The following is a 20,151-nucleotide window of genomic DNA, read 5'->3' as shown; positions in this document are numbered from 1 at the left end:
CTAGGAATCTGACCTCGGGTCTCCTGGATTCCAAAGCCAGCCTTCAGGCTGCCTCCAAGCTTGCTTCCCCAATGGCGACAGCCCGGCCTCCGAGGTCTCATGTGTCTTTTCCTTAGTTCTTCCCTAGAAATGGAGTTATCGGCGTGGCTGTGGGCGTGGCCAGCCAATCCTAGTGACTCATGGCCTCATCCTGAAAGGTAGCATGTGTGTGGCGCGGTCCTTGCCCTGGGGGTGCCCAGGCTCAGAGGAGGATGTGATGTGTTCCTGAATAGTCAGAATACCAAAGAGATAACAAGTCCCGAGAGCAGAGCATTAAAAATGTACAAAACACCTTTCTCTCAGTAGGTCCAAGAATTATTATCCCCATTTTACAGATTCCAAGATTCCAAGATTAAGTGGCTCATCATAGGAAACTGGAGAATTACTGGATAATAGATTTACAGCTGGGAGGAACTTTGGAGGTCACAGAGTCCATTGTTCTCCTTTTAAGAAGAGGAATTGTTCAAGTCGCATAACTAGTAGTCTGTGGTGGGATTTGAACTAGGGTCTTCCTTGCCTTTCTTTGCCTCATTTCTTACTTAGCCTTAAGCCCTGAGTGGGTGCAGTTTTGTTAAAACTGAGACCTGTTAAAGACCTTAGCTTAAAAAGGCCATCTTGTTGTCCTGGTCTCTAGGGGGCCACAGGGCCCAGATGGCTCTGGGGGGGAGAGTGAGGCTGGTGACCTGGTCCAGCCCTCCCTCACTGAAATCCGGGTCACTTGGCTCCCCTCCCTGATGTCGGGGTCCCCTTGGAGGAGGAGAGACAAACAACACATCACACAGCGAGTTAGAACTGGGATGCCAATCCCTCCTCCTCTAAGTTGGGCATTTTTTTTCTACTGTCTCATGTTTCTGATCAAATAAGAGTAAAACTTAGGATAATCCGAGGTCTAAGAAAGGAAAAACCCAATATGAGGAGGCTCCGTGGTCCTGAAGGGAGGGAGGAGATTCCGTCCAGTGGAGAAGAGCAAGGCGTTCACTGGACCACAAGCTTTAGAGATGAAAGAGAGCCTCAGCACATTTTACAGATGGAGAAACTGAGGTCAGAGTGGTTACATCATTGGAAGGATTGTGAGCAAATACAGAGTCAGGACAAGGGCAGGAGGTGTGTCCAGGTGACACTGAATCGCTTGCTTCGGTCGGAGTACACGTGGAGGGGAGTCTCAGGAGATAACGCTGCGGGAAGGTGATACCCGATCTGGGAAGTGCTTGAATGGCAGGCTCAGGAGCTTGGACTTCATTGAGGATGGAGCAGAAGCCTTTGGCAGGATTTGGAGCAGGGAGAGCGAGATAACCAGCGGGCAGTGTTGCAGGGAGGTGATTCAGGCCAGCTCCAGTGGTCTTGTGATGGAGAGAGCCTCTGCACCGAGTGTGGAGCACAGCACTGCTTTTGCTCTTTTTTATTGCTTTTTGCTTGTTTTTGTTTTCTTTCTCATTTTTGATCTGATTGTGTGTGTGTGTGTGTGTGTGTGTGTGCGTGCAGTATAATTATGGAAATACGTATAGAAGAATGGCACATGTTTAACCTAATTGGATTACTTTCCATCTAGGGAGGAGGTGGGAAGATGGGGAAAATTTTGGACCACAAGGTTTTACAAGAGTGAGTGCGGGAAATGATCTGTGCGTGTATTTGGAAACTAAAAAGCTTTAATTAAAAAAAAAGAAAAGAAAAAAGCTGGTAGTGTTCAACAGGAGCCAGTGGGTCAGGCAGGCGAAAGGTAAAGGAGTTGAGTGAGGAGACTTTTGTGACAGTCCAGCTTGAAGGGGTGGGGGCTCTACCCTGGGGGGCTGAGCCAGATTCCAAGACGTTAAACTCCTAGGAAACCACCACACAGCGAACAGATCCCAGGGAGTGGCCGCTCAAAGCCCGCCCCTGCCCATGAGCGGGTACGTGGATGATGGTGCATCAGCGCACAAGCAATGCCTGCTGGTTTTCCTCCGTGTGAGGAAGTCAAGTCCAGCCTCTGCTCCTTGGGAGCACGGAGGAGCAGAGAGACCTGGGTCGAATCTTGCTTCAGACACTACCGCCTCTGTGACTCTGTCAACCTCAGTTTCCCCATCTGTAAAATGGGGGTGATAATAGTACCCACCTCCCAGGGCTGCTTTGAGAATGGAAGGAGATGCTGTCTGCAAAGTGCTTAGCAAACCTTAGGGTGATGTATAAATGTGGGAGGATAAATATAACCCGCCAAACATCGAACAAACATTTAGTAAGCTCCCATTGTGTACCATGCATTGTGCTAAGCACTGAAAGATAAAAATTCAAAATCTGTCCTCAGGGAGCTTATATCCTCTCAGGGTATATAGAGACGTACATACGGATGCCCGTATAGATCTCCTTTCGTGTATTTTCCGCGAAGCTATACATGTATGTAGACGTAGACGTGTACACATATAAAAATAACCTTGGATCTATTTTGCCTAAAATAGAAATGGTCCATAGATCTACAGTTGTAACTAGATGTGATACTTACATCTATAGTTTACATAGATATAGATGGTCCTATTGTCAGACAGAACAGATAAATTCTATAGGTGCAGATGGGATACATATATCTAGACTTTACGTAAACACATATATTTACATAATTACATTTTGTATTTGTAAATAATATAAATGTATTTACATAAATACCTCATCACACAGAACAGATACAGGTCATCTACATATACACATATGTGTATAGAAATATATAGGTACAGCTTTATGCAAAATGGATAGTAGGTCATTGCAGGAGGGCTGGGAGCATTAGCAGCCGGGGCGGGGGGTCCAAGAGAGGGGTAGGGGCACGGTAGGCTGCCAGTCCCAGGGCTGCCAGCAGGGCAATGCTGGGTGATGTTCTGCGAGGGGATGGCGATGGGTGGAGTAGGACAGGGCAGGACTGAGCGGCTGAGGCAGGAGACGAGTCCAGAAACATCCCCGGGAGGAGGCAGGTAGTTTCAGGAGGGAGGGGCGTGCTCTCCCTCCTGACTCAGCAGCCAGACCATTAACCCCACCTTGGTCTGGCTGCTGAGCCAGGAGGGAGAGCCACGTGTGGGGGTCCGGGGTAGGGGTGGTGGAGGGACGTGCTTGCCTGAAACAGAGAGCGTCAGCCAGGCCCTAGGCGATTAAGGGCACCGGGGAACGTGGGAACAGCGCAGAGACAACTGGCCTCTGATGAGAACTTGGGAGTAAAGAAGCACTTAATGGCGGCTTCCTTCCTTATTGGCTCTTTCACGCCACAACCAGTGCCTAAGCATCTCCCATGTGCCGTGAGATACGCAGGACACGTCAGCGTGAAATGTGAAAGATGTAAGCCGATGTCATAGAATGATATTCACACTGCCTTGTACAATAGATGTCATCATGTCACCGTATGTTATATATACACATAGTGTCCCTCGCCTTCCGTGCCAAGTCCAGGGCTCACTCACCATGCCCGGCCGAGGTAGACGGTACCCGGCGTGACGCGCACATCGATAACACAGTGAAGTCCGCAATGCGTTTCCTTCCCACCTGTCTCCCGCACTGAGCTGGCAGTTACCACCTATATCTTACACCTCGGAAGACTGAAGTCCTGGGTTGTTAATTAACTTGCCAGGAACGTGTCGGAGCCAGGATTTGAACCCAGGTCTCCCACTTAAAAAGCTGTGGAGACTGAATGAATATGGGGAGGAAGAATGCATAGATTCTAAAAAGATAAAGGTTCTAGAGAGGTTCTAGGTAGAAAGATAAAGATTAAAAAAGAAAAATTAAATTAAAGCAAAGTTATCTTGAGAAAGAAGAGGACAAATAGCCTGGAAGAGCTGCCCAAGTGGGGCCTCTGCCGACAGAAGCGATGGGAATAGGGAGGGAGACCGGCCAGAAGGTCACCCCTGAGGTCTGAAAGAGCTGGGTTAGATCTTCCAGAGCTGGAATGTGGGAACGGAGATGCAGGGGCTGGGTAAGGAGTATCCTGGAGAAGCTTTGGCAGAACTTGTGAGAAGGGGTTAAACGAGGAAGGACCAAGCTTTGGGGAAGGCAGCGTGGAGAGAGCAGCATCTGGAGGCAAATCTCACCCCTGATGCCTACCTCCTGGGTGGTTCCAGACCAGTCAGAAATAACTCTGAGAAATGGAGGCAGGGGGGTTGTATGGGATGGCGTCTCCGGCCCCTGCCGGCTCTCTGCTGGTGAAACTGTGACTCCTCGCTTCACTGTCTGCCCACGATGCATCAGCCTTCCTCTGATCCTCTGGAGGAGAAGATGGAAGCTGCTTTTGTCATGTTGAGAAATAACTTCCACGGGCAGCAAGACAGAGGGCACTTCGGGAGAGCGGTGAGCACCCCAGGGATGTGCTGAAAGCCCAGGCATCTGTGCTCAGGCAGCAGGAATGGGGAGACCACAGGCAGAGGTCTGGGTACAAAGCACTTCTACGTGGGGGATGGTCCCAGAGAGAAAGGACGAGCATTGTGGGGATGGGAAAGGCTGGCAGAAGATGGAAGCCAAGGACTGAGGGGAATGGGCATGAGGGCATTGTGGGTGCTGTAAAAACCAAAGTCTTTCCAGAAAAGAGGAGAGATGGAGCTCTTGGGGCATGGGGGGAATTTCTGCCCAGGGTTGCAGGGGAAGTTGAGGGCACTGTGGATGGGCTCCCGGGGGCAAAGGGGGTGGTCCAGATCTCAGAAGACCCTTCATTAAGAGACTCAAGGGAGAAGTTGGAAAATGGGAGGCGGATAGGTGATGGAGGAGAGTGGAGATGGCAGGGAGATGGAGAAGAACAAAGCTCCGTGTCAGGACGTGGATGTCCGAGCCTCAGGAGCAGGGGCTGCTCCCTCCCTTCACGCAGGGGCTGGATGCCAGCTATGGGATGCCTAGAACCCCTTTTCGGGTATAGGGGAGCCACGAGCCTCCTTTGAAAGTTCTGCCTCTGAGATTCTGGGATTCTGACTGAAATCCTTCCCTGTGGCTATTCCCAATTGTCATAGTCTCTCTTCCTTTAACAAAGCTCCTGGAAATGTCGCGGCTCAGTCTCAGGGGACAGCTGGCATCAGGGTGACTTGGGAGCCTCCTGGTGACGCTGCCGGCTCCGTCAAGGAATATTTGGTGGAATGGAGAGAGTCCGGCACGGGCCGCAGCGCGTCTGCTCCCGTCGACTGGCTGCGACTTCCCACCCTCAGCACGTCGGCCGTGATCTCGGGTAAGGAGCCTGCCGACCTCCCCGTCGAGTTTGAGAAGTTGTGCCAGTCAGGGAGTCCAAGCCTTCAGGCAGCGCTGGAATCCGAGGGCAGTTCTCAAAGGCCGCGGAGCAGCTGCAGTGTCCGCAAAAGCACCAACGGGGCACCATGTGCCTAGAACTGGGCTCGTTATCAATAAGGATGGACAGCAGATGGGCAAACACGTGAGCCACCTGCTAAGTGCCAGGCACTCTGCCACATAAGTTCCACTGGCTACAGTTAGTGTGATTATTATTTTCACTATAATCAACTATGTATAGTATACATACTATAGATATACACATGCAGTATAATATTCTGATGTATTACTCTGAACATTAGTTATAGAAGTGGTGGTGATTGCACATATTACACTGAATATTTACATGTACATATACATACATACATATATAAAACTCTGTGTGTGCCCGCATGTGTGCATAGGGGCACACATCCTATAAACATAATTTCACTGGAGCGTAGGTGGGCACTAGGTGGCGCCGGAGTGGACAGAGGGTATGTCTGAGTTAGGAAGTCTCCTTTTCCGGAGTTCATATACAACCTTGGACACTCTCTAGCCTGTGACCCTGCCTTGGCAATTTCCATCTTTTCTCTCTTTTTCTTCCCACACCAATCTCCTTTCAGGTATCTCTCCGGGCTTCCGGATTGCCAAGCAGGTGATACTCTGCATTGGTAGTGAGGATTTCTTATTACACTAATGTAATCGCATCACAGATCCAGGCCAAAAGAGTCAGAAATGATTCTAGTAAGAGGGCCAATTACGTGGCAGAACGTGCTGTACCTAAGTTTTAGTGCTTCCTGAGACATTTACTAACTGTGCAAGCTGCTGTGTGCGCTTTCTTCATATGTAAAATGGAATCAGAGTATCTCCCTTGGAAGGGGGATAAGTTTTGTAAAGCATTTGGATACTGAAAAAAGCAAATATTAACTATTATATTATTTAACCTCTGGAATCTTAGGGGATTGCCAGAGGCCACTCAGACTACAGATAGAGGGGATGTTTTATGCACCAGTGGAGATCTTCACACCTACAGGTCCTCACACAGGTGGAATTACAGGATCACGAGGTCTTACACTTAGAGTAGGAAAGGACCCCAGAGATCATTAGGTACAAATCCCCTTGTTTTACAGATGAGGAATTTGAGGCCCAGGAAAGCTAAATTACAGACGGTGTGTCGCACAGATACTCAGTGTGTAAGAAGTGATTTGAATGTAGGTTTTTTAGACCAGTGGTATCCAATTCAAATAGAAAACAATTCCTGTAGGCTGGCATTTTGATTCAGAAAACCACAAATTAACATCATCTATGTTGCCTGGAAGCTTTATGAATTTTGTTTCTCAATTACATTTTATTTTGGTTCAAAGACGTTAGAAGTTTTATTGGCTGTGAATTCCAAATCCCAAATCTTAGTCTCTCTCCATTGTACAAGTTACCTTATCACAAGACCAGACTTCTCCCTAGATATCAAAAACATGCTTCCAGCGATGCTACAAGGCCATGATTCATGGACCACCATCATCTCTGAAAAACAGAAAAAATAATAGATGGTGTAAACAGCCAGGGAAAGAAGGATATGGCAGAGATCAATTGGCTGTGACACACTGTCACCGGAGGCTTGTAGCTCAATGTATTGCCATTGTAAGCTCACACATAGTAAACAGAATAATTTCCATCCCAAATCCCATCTCCAAGCTTCATCCTCTCATCATTCCCCCCTGATGCTTCTGGGCCATTCCTCACTATCAAAACCCAACTCTTCAGCCTTAGGGATGCCAAAGAAAAAAACAGCACAAACTTCATTAACTTGGGTTTTGAGCCAGATTACCTTCTGAACCCCTGTCAGGATCAGGAATCTTGAGAATGAGAAGATGTCCAGTTCAATCCTCTCCTTCTACAGAGCTGGGATGCTGACTCCCAGAGATCTGAGCTAGCCACCCAATGGCATCCACAAGGAGTCCACACAGGGTCACGCTATCCCTTCAAACATCTCACCAGACACCTTCAGACTTGGGCCCAGGCGGGGCCTCCCTCAAACCTGTAATTAAAATTGCCAAATTTCACCAGGCGGGTGCAGCCCATTGGTGCATTGCCTGTGTCCCCAGGTGGGGCCCAGCTTGGTTCCCAAGTGGCTAAAACCAGGAGGTGTTCCAGGAGCTCACCTATGGGAGGGCCACACAAACGTGGCTCTGCTCGTGCTCTATTACTCGGCCAAAGAAAACTTGGTATAATCATCAATGTTTTAATAAAGGCAATCTTACCTACCAAGGAATATTGGGGTGGGGTGGGGGTGGGTCTTTTCATGGTCTCCTCAGTATCTAGCTCTGTGCTCCTGCTGCTCCTTAATGGGACTTGACCCATTAAGTTATGTTCTGAAGCCACACCTCTACTTCTCTGTTCTTTAACATCCCTGTCTCTGTCTTCTCTTTCTTCCTCTTGCCTTTTCTCTTTTCATTCTCTTTCTTCTCTCTCTCTTGCTCTTTCCTCATTATCTTTTCTCTGTTTTCTCTCTCCCTCTTTTACACATAAAGACAGACACACACACACACCCCTATATAGAGTTAGCCCAACATATTTAATTGAACAAATATCAAATTCTTTGTGTTCTCTACTAGGCACTGGGGGAGATACAAAATTTAAATACAGCATTGTTCCCAACCTCTTGAAATTTATGTTCTACTATAGGAATAAGAGAAATGTTGATAACAACATTCTTTAACAATGATTCTCAAATGTTTGGTCTCAGAGCCCCTTTATGCTCTTCAGAATTATTGAGGACCCCAGGGATCATTTGCTTATGAGAAATTGTGGCTATTAACACATATTAGAAATTAAAAACATAGAAATGTATAAGCATTAATTCATTTAAAATAATCATTGTAAATCCACTATATGTGAACATAATGAGTTTCATAAAAAATAACTATTTTCCAGAACAAATAGAGAGAAGTAGCATCACTTTTACATATGACATCTATTTTTGCAAATCTGATAGAAAACAGCTGGATTTTTGTACCTGCTACTACAGTTTTACTATGACGTTTTAATTGAAGTCTATGAAGAAAATACACTATGTGTAATTGGAAACAGAAGCCATACTAATAGGCAAATACACTTCATCTTTATTATTACCATAAAGGCAGTTTTGTCCTGATGGAACTAACTGAAATGTCCTCGGGGGCTCTCAAGGGTGCTTGGCCACACTTTGAGATCTGCTGCCCTACGAAATTATATGATAAGTGGATTAGGATGGTGCAAAGAGACCTGGAAGTTCAATAGCTTATTGCTATTTGAGGGCCATCCAGGAAGGCTTCCTGCAAGAGGCAGTATCTCAATGGGACTTTAATGGGTGGCTAGAAATTCATTAGGTAAAGAGAAGAACGGAGAACACTTAAGGGAGACCTGCTACCATGGAAGGAATAGAGAGAACCTGAGGTGCTGCCTAGGTGATTATGGGGGAGTTACTCTTCCCCTATTTGGGCCTCAGTTTCTCCCTCTGTACAATGAGGACTCTAGAATCAGATAACTGATGAGGTCCCTTCTAGCTCTAAATCTGGACTCTCCAAATTGGAGGGAATCAGGGGCATCCCATCCAACCCATACATGAAGAGAATCCCTACCACAAGAAATGGAGACCTGCACCCCCTGGGGAGGGGAGCTCACCCAAAGGGGCAGCTGTGAAGATTAGGGAGGGTTCCTTCCATCCAGACTAAATAGAGATTGGCTCCAGGGTGGAGCTCATGCTGGAATCATGTTGGAAGAGAAAAATCAGAGCAAACGGGAAAAATCATGGGAGAGAAAAAAAAAAAAATAGAAAAAAGAAGTGAACGCAGCATGTGCTGATTTACATCCAGTCTCCTTAGATCTTTCTCTGGATGCAGACGGCACTTTCTGTCCAAAATCTATGGGGAGCACGAGCCACTGAGAAGAAGTGAGTCTTGGCTGTTACTGTATACGGTGTATTCCCGGTTCTGCTCGTTTCCCTCAGCATCAGTTCGTGTAAATCTTCCCAGGCCTTTCTAAAGCCAGCTTAGAACATGATATTCCACCACTTCCCGAGCCACAGCTCGCTCAGTCACGCCCCGCTGACGGGCAGCCGCTCCTTCTCCAGCTCTTTGCCAAGAGGCGCTCCGGACATTTTGCCCACAGGGGTCCCTTTCTGTCCCCTATGATTTCCTTGGGATGTGGGCCCAGCAATGGCAGTGCCAGGTCAGGGCAGCCAGGGAGTGATTGGAGCTTGTCCAGCCCGGCCTGTTGGCAGGAATGAGATCTTGAAGATGGACCTGGGGTCAGGGGAGGGGGGCCTGTTGCCTCTGGCTGCCAGACTGATGAGACTCTTTCTTTCTCTGCAGAGCATGTGAAGCCCCACCTGTGCTATCAGATCCGCCTCTGTGCCCTGTGGGGGACCGGAGTGGGCTGCGCTCATACCTGGGCTAATCTGAGCAGCAGAGGTGATACCCGGAGCCGGGGAAGGGAGGGGGCGGGGCGGCTCCGGGCCCTCCTGTTACTCTCTGTTCTGTTTCGCAGAGCCCCTGAGCGGCCCCCTTATCCACAGCGCCACAGCGGGGAGGGGAGCAGCGACCCTTACCTGGGCCGAAATCCCGGCTCGGGACCAAAGGGGCTGCCTCCTGCGCTACAGCATCTACCTGCGGGAGGCCGGCTCCGCCTCTGCGCCGCGCATCTTGGGTAAGTAGACTTCCCTAAAGTTCTACAGCCCCTCTTGGAGGGAGGGGGAGAAAAGGGGGCTGTAAGAAAGAGGAGAAAGGGGGATGGAGGAAGGGAGAAAAAAGGAGAAATGGAGGGAGAGGGAAGGAGAGAAAGGAAGGGAGGGAAGGAAGGAATGTAGGGACGGAAGGATGGAGGGAGGGATGGAAGGAAGGAAGGAAGGAAGGAAGGAAGGAAGGAAGGAAGGAAGGAAGGAAGGAAGGAAGGAAGGAAGGAAGGAAGGAAGGAAGGAAGGAAGGAAGGAAGGAAGGAAGGAAGGAAGGAAGGAAGGAAGGAAAGGAAGGAAAGGAAGGAAGGAAGGAAGGAAGGAAGGAAGGAAGGAAGGAAGGAAGGAAGGAAGGAAGGAAGGAAGGAAGGATGGATAGAAGGAAGGAAGGAAGGAAGGAATGAAGGGAGGGAAGGAGGGAGGAAGGAAGGAAGGAAGGAAGGAAGGAAGGAATGAAGGGAGGGAAGGAGGGAGGAAGGAAGGAAGGAAGGAAGGAAGGAAGGAAGGAAGGAAGGAAGGAAGGAAGGAAGGAAGGAAGGAAGGAAGCAAAACAGACAAAAATAGTATGCTTCAGCCTATATTTAGATGCCATCAGTTCTTTCTGCAGAGATGGAGAGCATTCTTCATCTTAAGTCCCTTGGCATTGTCTTGGATCTTTGCATTTCTAAGAATAGCAAGTCACTCACAGTTGTTCATTGTACAATGTTCTCCTGGTTCTGCTCACTTCACTCTGCATCTGTTCATGTATATTCAGCCATTCCAGGTTTTTCTGAAATCATGCTGCTTGTCATTCCTTCTACCTGGGCAAGTCCCTTTACCCTTCTGCCTTGTCTGTAAAATGAGCTAGAGAAGGAAATGGCAAACTACTCCAATACCTTTGCCAAGAAAACTCTAGCTGAGTTTTTCACAACTGAAACAACTAAACAACAATCACCATATTTTCTTTTCTGTAAAATGGGGGATCTAGACTAGCTGGGGATCCCTTTCCCCTTCAAATCTTTGATGCCTTGTTCCTCACAGCATTAATGCCAATATTACCCTATCTATATGGCTTTTTCAAAGCAACTTTCGCACACATTCTGCACATGGGCAGTGTAGGAATTTATTTTCCTTGACTGCAGATTTGTTAGTTTTTTTTCTTTGTTCTTTTATAGTAAAAAGACACCAGGAAGACAAAATAAGTGATTATTTTTTTTATTATATATATATATATATTTTATAATATTATCCCTTGTATTCATTTTTCCAGTTTACCCCCCCTCCCTCTATTCCCTCCCCCCAACGACAGGCAATACCATACATTTTACATGTGTTACAATATAGTCTAAGTACAATACATGTGTGTGAATATCATTTTCTTGTTGCACAATAAACATTAGATTCCGAAGGTACATGCAACCTGGGCAGACAGATATTAGTGCTAACAATTTACATTCCCCTCCCAGTGTTTCTTCTCTGGGTGTAGTTATTTCTGTCCATCATTGATCAGCTGGAAGTGAGTTGGATCTTCTTTATGTTGAAGATTTCCACTTCCATCAGAATACATCCTCATACAGTATTGTTGTTGAAGTGTACAGTGATCTTCTGGTTCTGCTCATTTCACTCAGCATCAGTTCCTGTAAGTCTCTCCAAGCCTCTCTGTATTCCTCCTGCTGGTCATTTCTTACAGAGCAATAATATTCCATAACCTTCATATACCACAATTTACCCAACCATTCTCCAACTGATGGACATCCATTCATCTTCCAGTTTCTAGCTACAACAAAAAGAGCTGCTACAAACATTTTGGCACATATATGTCTCTTTCCGCTCTTTAGTATTTCTTTGGGATATAATCCCAGTAGTAGCGCTGCTGGGTCAAAGGGTATGCACAGTTTGATAACTTTTTGGGCATAATTCCAGATTGCTCTCCAGAATGGCTGGATTCTTTCACAACTCCACCAGCAATGTATTAGTGTCCCAAAATAAGTGATTATTAATTGAATAAAATAAAATGGAAAAAAGAAGCCTCTCCTAGCATCACAAAGGAATCTCTTTAGTTATCTGATAATCTGTTTTCATCTCTCTGTCACCTTTATCTAATACGTTCCTCTACTTTCCCAGCAATTTATTAGAAGGCCTCCTGGATCTCTTCCTGAAAGCAGACCCTGCAGTGTTGATCTATGTTCCAGACCAGCATGTCTTGCTAGCCTTCTTTCTTTTTCCTTCCAGACCCCTGAGTCACACTTAGCTATCACTATCTCCAAATCCATCCCTATCTCACCCACTTGCTCAAGCTCCCTCAAGTCAGGATCCTGTGATACACTTTTTAAATCTTCAACTCAACATATCATCAAACTCCCTTCCCTTCTGGAACAGGACTAGCAGTTCTCGTAACATCTCCTCACAGGCATTGGCTGGTTAGACAAGCTTGACCTTGACAAAGTTGGGTCAGAGATTTCTCAGTCAAATCAGCTTAGTTGGGTTGGCTCTGAGTTGGGTCTGCATCTCTCCATTCCTCTCTTTATTCATCCATCCATCCCTCTATCCATCTGTTTCTCTACCTATCGATCCAACATCCATCCATCCTCTGTCTCACATTAGATCACCACCAGGATAGACTTGTCCCTGCCCCGTGAACAAGGATGCCCTGGCAAGCACATTTTCACAGACAGGATACGATTCTTGCCCTCTCAAAAACCAAAGTGAAGATCCCACTCCTGAGTACTTGAAAGATCATCAAAGCAATTGCTAATTTCCCTCCACCCCAGCCAAGTTCTCTTTGTGGGGGAAAATAGACTTTGAGCATTTCTCTGAAAATAGCCTTGACTTATAAATAACATTAGGGAATAGGAAAAGCATAAGGAAACCAAGTCGTATTTGAGGCCGTGGCCAATATGATCCATATAAAGTTCCTACCATTTTGTTTAATAGCTTCACATTAATGGAAACAAAACTGTGTTTTTAAAAAAAGTATTTCCCTTTGAAAGACTTCAATGAGACGGAGAAAGATAAAGAGAGATAGGCAGAAGCATAGTTGGAGATGGACGGAGAGATGAAATGGATGGGTGAATGGAATAATAGATACATGGATGAATGAACAGTTGGATAGAGATTTTTGGAAGGATGGATAGAGGAATAGATGGATAAAGAGAGTTGGATAAATGGATGCAGAGAGGGATAGATTAATGGATGGGTAAGTGGATGAAAGGATGGGTGGAGAGATGATCAAATAGATGGGCTGTGCTGCCCTATTTCTGACTAAAGGACAAAAAAAGTTCCCTTATGGGGATGGATTGAAGCTTAGTTTCTGCTGGGGCACAGGAAAGCGAGGGAAGTCCCACATTTTAAAATTTAAACATCCCAGCCTTTCTTCCTTTCTCTGTCCTTACCTTTTCCTTCAGAAATACCCTATGAGGTGGCAAACACCTCAGTAGTCATCAGAGACCTCTCACCCGGAGTCACTTACGTGTTGTGGATGACGGCTTCCACGGCTGCAGGAGAGGGTCCCCCAGGGAATGAGAGGGAGCTTTTCCTGGAAGGTGAGATCCGAACTCTAGGGGCAAGCCTGCAGGTCTCGTCCCCGAGTGTGTCCTCCTGAGGAAGGAGCCCCCAGTCCCCCAGCTCTGCCATCAGGTCCCTCTGCTCCCTGGCCTCTGCTGCCTTGTCCCTGGTAGCCAGCGTTCGGGAGTTTTCTCGTTTCTCCCTCACAGGTGGGCCCCATTCTTTCCACCTCACACAGGAATTAAGTGACTTCCCTTAGACCACACACAGGGTTAATGGGAGTCTAATCCATGCCCCGTTCTTCCCACTGCACCAGCCGCCCTCACCCGCAGGGGAACTGAGGTTTTTGGTCCCAACCTGTGATTTTATCAGGAAGGACAAGTCCTGGGATGAACTCCGTCCAGATGAGACCCTCGATCAGAGACAGACTTTAGCCACTACCAAACGAGATAGCCCGTGCAAAGCAATTGCACCTTAAACCCCACCAAAATGGGCCTTATTGTTATTGTCTGGAAGGGGATTCTGGCCCATCCTGCTTTTCGTATTTAATACTCATGGAATCCTTTGGACCCAGGGGGACTGTTAGAGTTAACTCCACCTGTCCCCCACAAGTTTCTTCCCCCTTTGGAGCGAGTTCCTTGAGGATAGGAATGTCTTTTGCCTCTAAGCACAATGCCTGGCAGATAGTAGGTGCTTAATAAATGCACGTTGGTGGACTCAGAAGCCAAGATGCACAGGGATCTTGTGACTTACCCAAATCCTCAATAGCAAGGTTAAGTAAGACAACAACCCAACTCTCCTGACACTGTTCTTTCTATTATAATTCAGTTCGATAAGCATTACTTAAGCACCTACTGTGTGCCAGGCTCTGTACTTTTTATATGAAAATATAAGGACAACATGCAAACAAGTGGTAGGCAGTATAAGGAGGAAATGGCCCGAGGGAGGATACGGCTTCCTCCACACACAGCCTCTCTGGGGGCAGCTCAGGCTAGTGTCTAGGACTCTAGTCCCTGCTTCAGTGCTCCCTAGTTTGTGTGTGACTGGGCAAGTCTCAGCCCTGAGAGCCTCAGGTTCTTTACCTGTACAGATGATGACCCGGCACTACTTCCCTTGGGGATCGTTGGGACAAAATCATTTTGTAAACTTTTCGGTGACTTAGCAGTGAGTTATTACCAGAACATGAACCTGAGCGGCCAAGGATTCGTGTTGGCCAGAGGTCCCTGGGTAATCGCTGTAGCTGGTCTGTACGGGACACAGAGAGCTTTCGTTCTTTATTTCACAGCCAGCCTCCGAGGCAGGACTTACTGGTATTCTATTCCAGGAATCTGTCAAATTATTTTATAAAGAAACCAGAAGTCATCAGAAAACAAGGAAAGGATAATACCGTCAAACCATGGCTAGGTTTTCAATCAACATGTTCAAAATGAAGTAGTGAAAAAGGAATTTATTGAGCACTTGCTGTTTTCCAAGCACTGTGCTAAGCTCTGAGGATACAGAGCAGATGAGAGTCTCTGCTCTCCAGGAGCTCCTGCTGCGAGTGGGGAGGGTGACACATAAGACAAAAGTAATTTGGTCATTTGAAAATCATTTAAATGTTTTTGTGATGGTGGTTTTTTTATTAATTTATTATTATTTTTATTTTCAAAACATGCATAGATAATTTTTAACAGTCACACTTGCAAAACTTTGTTTCAATTTTTTTTCCCTCTCTTCTTCCTACCCCCTTCCCTAAATGGCAAGTAATCCAAAATATGTTAAACATATTCAATTCTATACATATTATCATTTTAAGAACATTGGCTCTTGAGTCATATCCTGTGTATATATTTGTTTATGGATATATAATTTTGTGTAAATCTCAGTCTCTCTCTCTTCTTCCTTCTTTCTTCCCTTCCTTCCCTTTCTCTCTCTTCTTCCTTTCTCTTTTTTTCTTTCCTTCTGTTTCTCTCTTCATATATAAAGTTTTCCATCATATATAGATGTGTATTTTCCCTTCCTTTTTTCCTTCTTTCTCTTCAGCTCTCTCTATCTTGTTCTTGTGAACCAAGTCACGATTCCCTTTATCCCTTGATAGGGTAGCCATCAGCCCCTTAATTCCCTTTCTCCATAGATCTCTGACTAGTGAGCCATTTTTCCAGCATCTCCTCCAAATTTCTCCCGATCCAGGTAAAATGTGGGCCATACGCTTGGCTCTGGCTGCACCAGCCACCCTGTCCACACCGCTGGGTGGTGTGGCTTTATTTGCATGAGCTGCAAGCTTAAAACAGGTTGTTCTGGCTTTTTATTAGGAGGTTAATTAAGGCGACGGCCTCAGAGGCAGCCCATCCCTCCAAGCTCACCCTGGATTTGGAGAGCGGGAGAGCTGGCCGGCAGAGTCGGAGAGCCGAGCGGCAGGTGCCAGAGGCTCCCGGTCAGCTCACAAGCGCTCCCGGGTTGTTCGTCTGATTAAGCACTTGTTAAGGGTGAGCCTGCGCTGCCAGGTAGCTGAGCAGGCTTTTTCATGGGATTCCCTGGGATCTGTAGAAGCAGGAAGGTTGCGGTTTATAAGTGATGAAGAGGAGCAAGGCTGGGGGCTTGCCTTTGGTGGATGGCTACTTCCAGGTTCCCTCCCCATTTCCTGAGAGCGCTGTGCTAAGTCTGGCAGATGTTTCGGGAAACAGCTCTCCGGTGCTCGTGCTGTCGTGACCCAGCACGGGACGGGGTGCCTGGGCAGAGGCTGGGGACAACCCGCACCCAGAGCAGATTCTCCTTCCAGCCCCGCCTTGTGTTATGTGGTTGCCTGGCTCCCTTCTGACACTGTCGCCCTAGGTCAGAGTGGGGGCTTCCAATCCCTGCTCTGTGTTACCTGGGACGTCACCTGGGACTCAGCCATTCTTCCCCCACTGAGGGTCTGGGCTGGGGGTTCCAGCAAACCCAGCATTGGTCTAAGAAGTGCAGTATTTTCAGAGAGAATTCCATAAATCTCTAACATCTGTAATGGGGCATGAAAACACCCGGGATTAGGAAGGACCAAGTCACAGGTTCCGATTATGTCATCGAGGCCATTGAAGGAAATGCTGGATTTCAGTCAGGGTTTGGGGAAAGTCTCGCTTTCCCAGCCAGTTTACAGAGCCCAGCGTGCAGCATTTCACCATGAGAACCCGCGTCTCCTAACTCCCATGTTTGTTCCTCCAACCCCCTCCTACCTTTCGGCTCCTCCCGGGGCTGGGTTACGGTTTCTTTGGGTTTCTGAATATTCTTCCGTTGTCCATGCTGAACCAAGAGGGAGGGAGTTCCATTTCCCAGCGTGGTCAGCCAAGTCTGGGGACAAGGATGGGTAAAGAAACGCAAGCTTATTAAGCGCCTACTGTGTGCTGAGTTACCATAGGGTTGCCTCATCTGAACGTCACACTAATGGGGGGAGGCGCTGTTTTAGCCTCACTTTACAGATGAGTAAACTGAGGCAGGCGGGGGGGAAGGGACTTGCCCAGGGCCTTCAGGTCGCGCTCTGAAGCCAGGCGCCTAATATTTCAGGTGCTCTTCACTGGCACATCCTGGTGGTGCTGACTGCCGCAGTGCTCTTCACAGTAGGGATCTTCTCCGTGCCTCGGGCTCGAGCAAAGTAAGTTGCGGGTTCAGCCCCAGCGGGAGGGGGCTCTGTGACTGCAGGGAGAAGGGGCTTCTAGGCCCTGGTGGGCCTCTAACCGGCTGCTTTCCTTGCAGAGTGAAGTCCGTCATCTCTGCCCTCCAGCCCCAGTGGTACAACCAAGAGATTCCCGACCCGGCAAACAGCATGTGGGCCAAGAAGCACTGCCTGGTGGAGGTAAGAGCGGGGTCCGGGCCCTTCTCCCAGAACGGGGGCCTTCCAGCCGGAACCCTCCTCCTGGCCGCTTTTCTTCCTGGCTGACAAAAACAGGCCGATGTTCTGAACCAGAAGGTGCTCTCCCTAGTACTCTGATCAGAGGGAGGGCAGGACACGGAGCCGCCAGACGTGGAGCCCAGAAGACCTGGGTCCACACCCCGCACTGGCCGGGTGACCTGGGGCCTCTGTGTTCCACTGGGAAGGGAGATCTCTCAGAGGTCAGGCTACAAGCATTGTTAAGAGACAAAGCCCCCGTGTAATTTCCATGCGTATCTCACCCTCTTCCCTCATTCCATCAGGAGGAAATGCAGCTCCATTTGGACAGTTTTTCTAACAACTGGACCAGTTCTGAAGAACCTGAAACTCTTGAAATCAAAGAAGTTCTTCAAAAAGCAGCCCCTACCCTCTGGGAGACAGAACCCTCTTGTTGGCCCAAAACCCACAACCTCCACGAGCTAGGCAGAAAAACTTCTCCTCGGGCTCCAAAACCCATTGAAAATGGGATAGAATACGGTGTCTCCCACCCACCTGAGAAGGGGCAAGTGGTTGACCTGTACAAGGCGATGGGATTTGGGGGGACAAAGGCAGAAGATCCAGCCGTCCAACTTCGGGACATCCCAGTGGACTACCTGCCTGCCAACATGGATTACCTGCCTTCAAACCTGGATTACCTGCCTTCTATCGCTGCGGACCCTCTAGAAGAAAGCGAACTGCATGGTCTGTCTTTCTCTGTCTTCCCAAAGGGTTCTTTGCCCCCACTTATTTGTGGAGAGAAGCTGACTCTGGACAGAGTGAAGATTGACTCTGGGTCCATTACTCACTAACTGGCCCTCTGCCCCAGAATTGCCTGGATGCTGCATCCTGGAGCCTTGAACAAAACAGCAGATCCTCCCAGGAGGATGGCTCAGCACCCAAACCAAGGCTTTCCCAGCTGGATACCACCCAACATTTCACCTCCAGAGTCTGCAGAATGTACTGGTTCTCTTTAAATCTCTAGTGGGTAGGAACTATACCTCTGATCACTTTTGTTCCCACACCATTCGAGGGATTTAATGAGTAAAGATATTTCTGATTTGACTTCCCCTAAAAAAGTTTTAGAAGGAACAATTAAATCTGCTTGGTTCTGGAAATAATATGATTGCCTATCCTTTGAGTGATTAGGAAAAAATAAATTAATAAGGTCATGACAGAATATTGTGCAATGAGAAATAGGAAAAGTTCAGAGAAATGGGGGAAGATTTGTAGGAACTGTTGTGGAATGAAAAGAGCAGCAATCTACCTAGTTACTGTTGTACAGAAGACGAGAAAGATTTGGCAAAAACCCTGAGAAATACTAGAGGAGAGATACAGGATCTATCTCCTTCAGAGCCCAAAGGTGGAGGACCAGGGGACACAATATTGCATTTTCAGAAGAAGACAGTTTTGTTTAATCCTTTTCCTTTGTTCTGAGGGGAAGAAGGATCTTCTGGAAAAGGGCGATGAGAAATGATGTAAGGGTAATCTTTCAGGGCATGAGGAAAGGTCATCTAAAAATGCTGGATAGCATTTGATAAAATCCAACACCCACTCCTTGAGAGTATAGGAATAAATGGACTTTTGCTTAAAATAATCAGTAGCATCTATTTAAAACCATCAGTAAGCATCATATGTAATGGTGATAAATTGCAACCATTCCCAATAAGATCAGGAGTGAAACAAGATTGCCTACTATCACCATTACTATTCAATATATTAGAAATGCTAGCTTTGGCAATAAGAGTTGAGAAAGAGATTAAAGGAATTAGAATAGTTAATGAGGAAACCAAATTATCACTCTTTGCTGATGATATGATGATATACTTAGAGAACCCCAGAGATTCTACTAAAAAGCTATTAGAAATAATCCACACCTTTAGCAAAATTGCAGGACACAAAATAAACCCAAATAAATAAGTCATCAGCATTCTTATATATCACTAACAAAATCCAACAGAGTTACAAAAAGAAATTCCATTTAAAGAAACTACCGATAGTATAAAATATTTAGGAATCTATCTGCCAAGGGAAGATCAGAAACTATATGAGCAAAACTACAAAACACTTTCCACACAAATAAAGTCTGATCTAACCAATTGGAAAAATAGTAAATGCGTTTAGATAGGGTGAGCAAATATAATAAAGAAGACAATACTACCTAAACTAATCTATTTATTTAGTGCTATAACAGACTCCCAAAAACCTATTTTAATGACCTAGAAATAACAACAAAGTTCGTATGGAAAAACAAAAGGTCAAGAATCTCATGGGAATTAATGGAAAAAAAAAATCAAATGCAGGTGGCCTAGCTGTACCAGATCTAAAATTATAAAGCAACAGTTACCAAAACCACCTGGTATTGGCTAAGAAATAGACTAGTTGATCAGTGGAATAGGTTAGGTTCAAAGGACAAAATTTTTTAAATGCTGGATAATTTGTAAAATAAAAAATATTTGCCACAGTCATTTGGTGAAATTCTTAGGGGTTAAAACATGTTTGTCCATCTCCTTGCCCCTGCGTCTGGTATTCTGAGAACCCCAGAAGCAGAAACCCCCATAGTGTTTTCCCAAATTAGTCTATGGCAGATGCCACGGCCGTCACCCTGGAAGAAGTATTTTGGAAGCAAGGGTTTCTCTTTGAAAACCAGTTTGGGCGAGAGCAGGAACCACTCCTTCCTGACTGGGACAGCAGCCTGCCCCACCCCGCCAGGGAATCCAGAAACGTCCCCCCTCTCCAGGGCAGCTCCCAGTTTACAAAGAATGGGGGGGTCTCCCCAACCTTTCCTTACACACTGGTTACGAGGCCTTGGCTTCTGAACCTGCCTTAGTTTATTCTTCTGGCAAATGAAGCGATTGGATGTGTGGATCAT

The 20,151-nt window shown here is 46.8% G+C and overlaps 1 protein-coding gene across 5 annotated transcripts in view; it reads left to right on the top strand.

Moving 5' to 3' along the window:
• The window catches only part of IL12RB2 (interleukin 12 receptor subunit beta 2), a 68,769-nt gene extending 49,026 nt beyond the window's left edge, over positions 1 to 19,743 (top strand). For 4 of the 5 annotated variants that reach the window (XM_074265683.1, XM_074265682.1, XM_074265681.1 and 1 more), the window contains 7 exons: positions 5,003 to 5,194; positions 9,582 to 9,680; positions 9,757 to 9,915; positions 13,324 to 13,461; positions 16,940 to 17,027; positions 17,129 to 17,228; positions 17,567 to 19,743. In XM_074265683.1, the coding sequence (XP_074121784.1) occupies positions 5,003 to 5,194; positions 9,582 to 9,680; positions 9,757 to 9,915; positions 13,324 to 13,461; positions 16,940 to 17,027; positions 17,129 to 17,228; positions 17,567 to 18,091 (1,301 nt within the window). In that variant the 3' untranslated portion in view covers positions 18,092 to 19,743. The remainder of the gene's footprint in view (positions 1 to 5,002; positions 5,195 to 9,581; positions 9,681 to 9,756; positions 9,916 to 13,323; positions 13,462 to 16,939; positions 17,028 to 17,128; positions 17,229 to 17,566) is intronic. The other variant, XM_074265684.1, reaches the window with a different exon arrangement.
• Positions 19,744 to 20,151: the final 408 nt, after the last annotated feature.

The sequence above is a fragment of the Sminthopsis crassicaudata genome, chromosome 4 (genome assembly GCF_048593235.1).
Source record: "Sminthopsis crassicaudata isolate SCR6 chromosome 4, ASM4859323v1, whole genome shotgun sequence".
NCBI classification, from domain to species: domain Eukaryota; kingdom Metazoa; phylum Chordata; class Mammalia; order Dasyuromorphia; family Dasyuridae; genus Sminthopsis; species Sminthopsis crassicaudata.
The sequence above is the reverse complement of the archived record's forward strand: the minus strand, read 5'-3'. Positions and strand labels throughout refer to the sequence as shown.